Here is a 7,094-nt window from a genome sequence, read left to right as displayed (position 1 = left end):
GTAGGGAAAAGAGATCTTAACTGATTTGTTTTGTTTGTGTATATTGTTTAGTATTAGTATTAGTATTTTGTTTGTCTTTTTGTGTATCATCATTCCCACCTCTGAGCTTGTACATTATTTTGTGAAAGTGTGGAATATTCTCCATTACAAAGGAACACCCCTACAGACTGCTGAACAGTGTGAAAGGAGCCTGGACACTGGCTGTCTGGAATACTTGTTTCTTTTAAGAGAGACACAGTCTGGGATATCCTTAAGCAGTATTGCCATGAATTCAGGTTTTTAATCTAAATGACTGAAATGCATTTCTCCTCTTTTATATTCAGATCAATCTATGGAGTTTTCCATAGCAAGCAGGAGGTGAAGGGAATCACACTCTATCGTTTCACAGTTCCTCGTGAAGCATTTGCATCGCCTGTCGAAGTTGGAGATAATTATTGCTTCTGTACAGATGAAGTCATATCACAAAACTGCACATTAGCTGGAGTCCTAGACATTAGTTCCTGCAAAGCAGGTATAGTAGTGACACAGCACAGCCAAACAGGCCATTTAACTGGGGAGAAAACACATGTCCTGTAGCTGAGATGTTACTCCAAGATGCAAGATGTTCATGTTTTTCTGCGAATTTTTCCACAGATTGCCTGTGAGACCTTTCACTTTTCTGTAGTTTCCTTTCCCAAAATGAGGACTATAGTGTTTCTGTATTTTGCACAGTACTATGCAAAATCGTGATACTACAGATTGTATACTGAAACTGCTGGAATGCATGTATAGAAAGGAGAGAATCATAGAATAGAATCATAGAATGGTTTTAGTTGGAAAAGACCTTTAAGATCATCAAGTTCAACCATCGGTACAGCCCTGCTAAGTCTGTCACTAGACCATGTCCCTAAATACAACATCTACTTGGCTTTCGAACACCTCCAGGGATGGTGACTCAACCACCTTCCGGGGCAGCCTGTTTCAGTGCTTGACAGCCCTTTCAGTAAAGAAATTCCTCTTAATATCCAATCTAAACCTCCCCTGACAGAACTTGAGGCTATTACCCCTTGTACTATTGCTTGTTACTTGTGAGAAGAGACCAACCCCCACCTTGCTACAAACTCCATTCAGGTAGTTTTAGAAAGCGATAAGGTCTCCCCTTAGTCTCCGCTTCTCCAGGCTAAACAACCCCAGCTCCCTCAGCCCTCAAAAGACTTATGCTCTAAACCCTTCAGCAGCTTCATTGTCCTTCTCTGGACACACTCCAGCATCTCAATGCTCTTTTTCTAGTGAGGGGCCCCAAACTGAACACAATATTCGAGGTATGGCCTCACCGATGTCAAGTACAGTGGAAGTATCTCTTTCCTAGTCCTGCTGGCCACAGTATTCCTGATGCAGATCAGGATGCCATTGGCCTTCTTGGCCACCTGGGCTCACTGCTGGCTCACATTCAAACAGCTGTCAATCAACACCCACAGCTCCTTCTCTGGGCAGCTCTCCAGTCACTCCCTCCCAAGCCTGAAGCGCTGCATCGAGTTGTTGTGAGCCAAGTGCAGAACCTGGCACTTGGCCTTGTTGAACCTCATGCAATTGGCCTCAACCCATTGATCCAGCCTGTCAAGGTCCCTCTGCAGAGCCGCCTTACCCTCAGGCAGATCAACACTTCCACCCAACTTAGTGTCATCTGAAAATTTACTGAGGGTGCACTCAATTCCCTTGTCCATGTCATTGATAAAAATATTAATCAGAAGTGGCCCCAGTACTGAGCCCTGGGAAACACCACTTGTAACTGGCCACCAGCTGGATTTAACTCCATTCACCACAACGCTTTGGGCCCAGCCATCCAGCCAGTGTTTTACCCAGTGAAGTGTACGCCTGACCAAGCCATGCCCAGCCAGCTTCTCCAGGAGAATGCTATGGGAAACAGTGTCAAAGGCTTTACTATAGTCCAGGTAGACAATATCCACAGTCTTTCCCTCATCCACTAAGCAGGTTACTGTGTCATGGAAGGATATCAGGTTAGTCAAGCAGTACCTGCCCTTCCTGAACCCATGCTGACTGGGCCTGATTGCCTGGTTGTCCTGCGTGTGCCGCATGATGACATTCAGAATAATCTCTTATATAACCTTCCCTGGCACCAAAGTCAGACTGACAGGTCTGTAGTTAGCCAGGTCCTCCTTCTGGCCCTTCTTGTAGATGGGTGTCACAAGAGCATTCTACAGGCAATGTATAAAAGCCAGAGATAGTCACAGTCCTTGTATTTGTGGTAATTTTCACACACTTTGTGTGTGTGTTAACAATTATATATACCTGCAGAAATTGAGAGACACTATTGGCTAAGGTTAACATTGTTCTAAATGATATATACAGAGTCTGCATTTGATGCAGACTAGACAACATGGGTTCCCTTTAAGCTTGCTTTCTATAAAACAAGATCATGAGGGAGGGGAAACAGTGACAGTCAGGTCCTCACCTCAGCGTGAAACTCAGCTCCACAGTTTGGACACAGACAACCAGGAGTTATAACTATAACTTGTTTCACTATGCAAATTTTCCTAATGACAGCAGAATCACAGAAATAAACACTTTTCTGGAGGGTGGGCCTCTTACTATCTTTATCAGGATAGTGTGTCTATATTAAAAATTAATATTTGCATGGAAAATGGCCTCAGAAGATGAGCACGGAAACTAGGCTTAATGATTCAAGTGTGGTTTTTTTTTCAATAGGAAAACCGGTATTTATCTCTCTCCCGCATTTTCTTCATGCAAGCAAGGTTATATTGGATGAAGTTGAAGGACTGAGCCCAAATGAGGAGGAGCATGAGACATTTCTAGATATAGAGCCTGTAAGTCCAAACATTTAATAACTGTAACTCAGTAAACTTACAGTGTTTAAATTTAATTATAGTAGAGTAGGCCTTTTACAGAGGGACAAGCAGGAGATACAATATTTTCATGCTTGCTCTTGCAAGACCTACTCACAAAACTGTCATGATTTTAGCAGGGGAAATTTAAAGCAGAACTTTGTCTCCTTCTAATCCTCAAAGTTTGGAAAATAAGTTTTGATTTTTCCTTAAGGGGAATGTGATATTAAATAGATTCTGCAAACTTTCAAGCATCCTATAGCATTTCTATGACCTTCAAGTACTTTGAGAAAATTCTTTTCTATGAAAGTTCTTTTCTCTCTATACCCAACTTTTTAAATTTCCTATAACTAGCCATTTTTTAATAATTACTTTCTCAGCTGAAATTAAATAAATGTAGATCCGTTTATTTCCAAGAAAACTACTGTAAGTCTGGACAGACTAATCTAGAACAGACCTAATGTAGTCTTTGTGACTCGGATTGTCCAAGAGTTCCTAAACTGAATGAATTTATGACAGCTCTGATTTTGATTGCCTCCAATTTTACCTCTACTTCTTTTCTGGTGTATTTACCAAATTTTTCTGAGTTGTGTGATGAATTCTAAGGTTTCAAAATTTTATTTTGCTCTGAATTTGAATGAAAAGTTAAAATTCAGTTTTTTTCACTAAAATATTTTTAGTCATATAATTTGCAGTTAAGCTGTGTAACTTCAGTGAGATCTAAAGTTAAATCCTTGTTTCACCTTTTTTGGAATAGAGACATCAACCAGAATTTCCTAAGTCTGATATGAAGTTTTCCAGAATCGTATTCTGTCTTGTTTTTGTGGAGGACAGAGGGGAAAAGGAGGAGATGAAGAAAATATCTGACTTTTGTTTTGATATGTTTGTTCTGATAGGAAATGTTTGTTTTCTGCCCTATGCAAATTAAGCATCCTTCTTATTGAAAAAGAAAATTTAGCTAATTTCTGATGAAAAAAAAACCCTCAACCATATTTTTATATGAAACATTTCATGACTGATTTAGTATTTTTAACTTTTTTTTTTTTTCTTTCAGTTTTAGTTGCAGATTACAAAAGCAACTGTGGTAAAGCCACAAAATCAGAAATTCCATGAGAAATGTGAGACCTTTAGAAACATTAAAATTTCATAAAAATGGACTCCTTCAAAACAAAAAGATTAATTAATACCAAAGTGCTTTTGACACAGTCCATATTCTAAGCTTGGGCATCTAATTAAAAAAAAAATAATTAATGTGGGCTTTTTGTTCTGTTTTTAGATCACCGGTTTTACACTACAATTTGCAAAAAGGCTGCAAGTAAACCTCCTTGTGAGGCCTGCACCAAAAATCGAGTAAGTATTACTTAATTATTTTATTTTTAAAGACTTTTTTGAGAGGGCTGATTAGCCTATAAGAGTGTCAGTAGGGCTAGAAGAGAAGGAATAAAAATACTTTCCCACTGCATTTTCATCTTTCTTGCAAAAATTTCATCCATGACTTTTCCGAGAACATAAATTTCAGCAAAAGAGCAAGCCTTCTTCAGCAAGGCACTGCCCAAGTATTTTAACAAACATTTGATTTCCCCACAGAATATGACAAGGCAACTTGTTTTTTAAAAATACTATTCTTACAAAACTCAAATGGGCCCATGAGACTGAACTGGAAGGCAAAATGTATTTTCTGTAATAATTCGAATGAGAGAGAGAATTTATGTGTGCTCTGTCACTAGATGGATTTTATCACAAGGGCTGACAGGTCTCTAGCTGTTTCTTTTCTCTTCAGTGGCCCAAATGTACATGTACAGACGTGCATTTCGGGATCCTGTACATCTGGCAGGTGAACACCGCACAGATCTTCAGACCCTCCCACCAGCACGTAGTGGTAGCCAGCCTTTCTCCTTTCTGACTACCCACATATGGAAGGCTAGAGAGAAAGATGACTGCCCAGTATGTAAAAAAAGCTGTTATTAATTGTAGGCTTATTTTTTTTTCAGTCCAAAACTGTACTAAAAAGGTACTTGTGGAAGGTAGAAATGTAGTTAGAGAAGAAGAAATATGTTAAAGTAGAGGCTGGGCTTATTCACCAGACTGAAGGTAACACACTGTACTTATTTTATTTTCTCTTTTCAGAGCTTTATCAAAAGTTAAAAACACTTATGTTTTCCCTATTCTTTGGCTAAATGAGGTTAGTATATTTTCTGTCTATTAATCTTCACTGTTTAAAGAAAACAGAAAAAAATCACCTAGCTTTCTCAATCTCAGTGTCCTGAAACTGGGCAAATAAACTCATACTGTGATTTGTACACACCAAGAATGTATTGAGCAAGTATTGCATACATACCTTTCGCTGACATTTTTCTTGCATTGTTTCAGACTGCTGTTATTGGAGATGAAAAAGCAGAAATGTTCAGAAATAAAGTCACCAACCCGGTCCAGATGCTGGGTGTGCTGCAGATGGCATTAATCATCGCAGGAGCTGTGCTGTTCCTCGCATTCATGGGTTCTTATTTCATATGCAGATCAAAGAAATTAAAATAAGTAAGTAAGCACTAATGGCTCAGTCCTCAGCAGTAACTTTTCCTCTGGATTTCATGAAGTTCAGAATCATCACCTGTTTAGCTGTTCTTATTTTTTAAGTGCTAGTATATTCAGCATTTGTTCTGTGGGAAATCATCCAGACAATTTAGCTAATGTTTTCAAATTCCCTTCCCAGCCTTAATCTTTGAGGATGCTCTTAAGACACCCAGGAGAGGGTATTGGGAGCTGTATCAGAAAACCAACATTTTCTTTTTTATTCCAAAATACGACATGATTGTTCTGAGTTTATGAAAATAGACTTTTATACAAGACTGCTAAACTGTTCAGAAGTCCCTTCTAGCACTTATCTGGGAGAGAGGCTACACAGCTGCAGATTCCTGTTCTCTTCCTGGACATATCCTTGTCTGGAGTTCAGGGAACCCACTGTAAATGACTTTTTTTTATTGAATGTTGGATAGAGTTTCTCGCTTCTTTATCTCAGTCATGCAGGCTGCCACGTTAATCTAAACATCTCCTTAGCATACCTAGCACACTAAGACTAAATATACTGCCACTATGGGTAGAAGAACCAAGTGGTGGATTAATGCACTAACATCTAGGGAAACAAACATATTTTTTGAATGTTTTAAAAGAATTGCAGACACATGAATGTCATGGTGAAAGGTATGCTGTAGTAAAGTTAAAAAAAAGTTAAAAAAGTTAAAAATTTTTAAGATGAAGCCTTACCTCATCACATGCTGAATTCTGATTTTATTTCATTACAGGTAATAAAAGACTTCAGAGGTAGGCAATGTTTAATTGAAATTTCAGCCAAGAAGCATGTTCGAATTCAGAGACGAAAGGTATGATTCAAGGCACAGTCCACATGCTATGGAATTCAACATGCTTTTCCATTTAGAGAAGACCAACTCACTAACCCAAATAAGCTGATGTTTCCTAAGGTCCACACTTCTGACATCTCTAAAGAGGCCACTATGGAAACTATGCTGTCAAATAACTTTGATTATTTGACCCTTGTTACAAATTTTAAATGACATTCATTTAAATGACTGAAGTCGAGATGCAGGTGGATTTTAGTACACCTTCTGCCATTTATGCAACTTGCTACTTTTTTTTCTTCTGGGATTTGCAAGACAAATGAAAGCCATTTTCTGATGTTTTGTCTCTGAGCACAGACTGGGAATGATAACACCTTTGAGCTCATGCTGTGCTCTAGATGCTCTCATTGCAATGTTTCTTTCTGTTCCTTCAAGGAATGGAAGCTGCTGCAATAGTACTGCTCTCTGTCCTCTATTCAGGGATGTGAATTGAGTTGAATGTGAAGCTTATGATGTAAAGTTACTAACTGTAATACATGGAGCTAATAAAAGACTTACTAAAATAAGTGGTTTATACATTTTATACGGAGATGGCTCATAGACGCACCACAACCATTCATATGTTGATGGAGCTCATTAACACTTAGCTCCACAGCTGTTTAGCAATCTGGGATACTCCCTAGCTCCCAACCTCCTCCACTGCTCTTACGGTTGCTTCCCGTGTGCTTTTCTTTCTGGGAGTTGCTCAGCCTCTGCTCTGCCCTAACCCCACTTTGCCCAAGGCCTCCCTTAGAGAATGATCTTCTATGTCACTGTAGGGTCAAGAGAAAGTATTCCAGAATGCTCCAGACACAGGAAGGATGAAGGTAATGGTTTTGATCAAACATTAGAAGGTTCC

General features: G+C 39.0%; 1 protein-coding gene across 3 annotated transcripts in view; it reads left to right on the top strand.

The window, feature by feature from the left end:
• The window catches only part of CD36 (CD36 molecule (thrombospondin receptor)), a 29,166-nt gene extending 22,407 nt beyond the window's left edge, over window positions 1-6,759 (top strand). For 2 of the 3 annotated variants that reach the window (XM_010187265.1, XM_010187264.1), the window contains 6 exons: window positions 324-511; window positions 2,707-2,825; window positions 4,120-4,193; window positions 4,971-5,025; window positions 5,214-5,378; window positions 6,143-6,759. In XM_010187265.1, coding sequence (XP_010185567.1) covers window positions 324-511; window positions 2,707-2,825; window positions 4,120-4,193; window positions 4,971-5,025; window positions 5,214-5,378 — 601 coding nt within the window. In that variant the 3' untranslated portion in view covers window positions 6,143-6,759. Of the gene's footprint in view, window positions 1-323; window positions 512-2,706; window positions 2,826-4,119; window positions 4,194-4,970; window positions 5,026-5,213; window positions 5,379-6,142 lie in introns of those variants that run through there. The other variant, XM_010187266.1, reaches the window with a different exon arrangement.
• Window positions 6,760-7,094: the final 335 nt, after the last annotated feature.

Source organism: Mesitornis unicolor, unplaced genomic scaffold (genome assembly GCF_000695765.1).
Source record: "Mesitornis unicolor isolate BGI_N332 unplaced genomic scaffold, ASM69576v1 scaffold4946, whole genome shotgun sequence".
Lineage (NCBI taxonomy): Eukaryota > Metazoa > Chordata > Aves > Mesitornithiformes > Mesitornithidae > Mesitornis > Mesitornis unicolor.
This window is presented reverse-complemented; position numbering and strand designations above follow the sequence as displayed.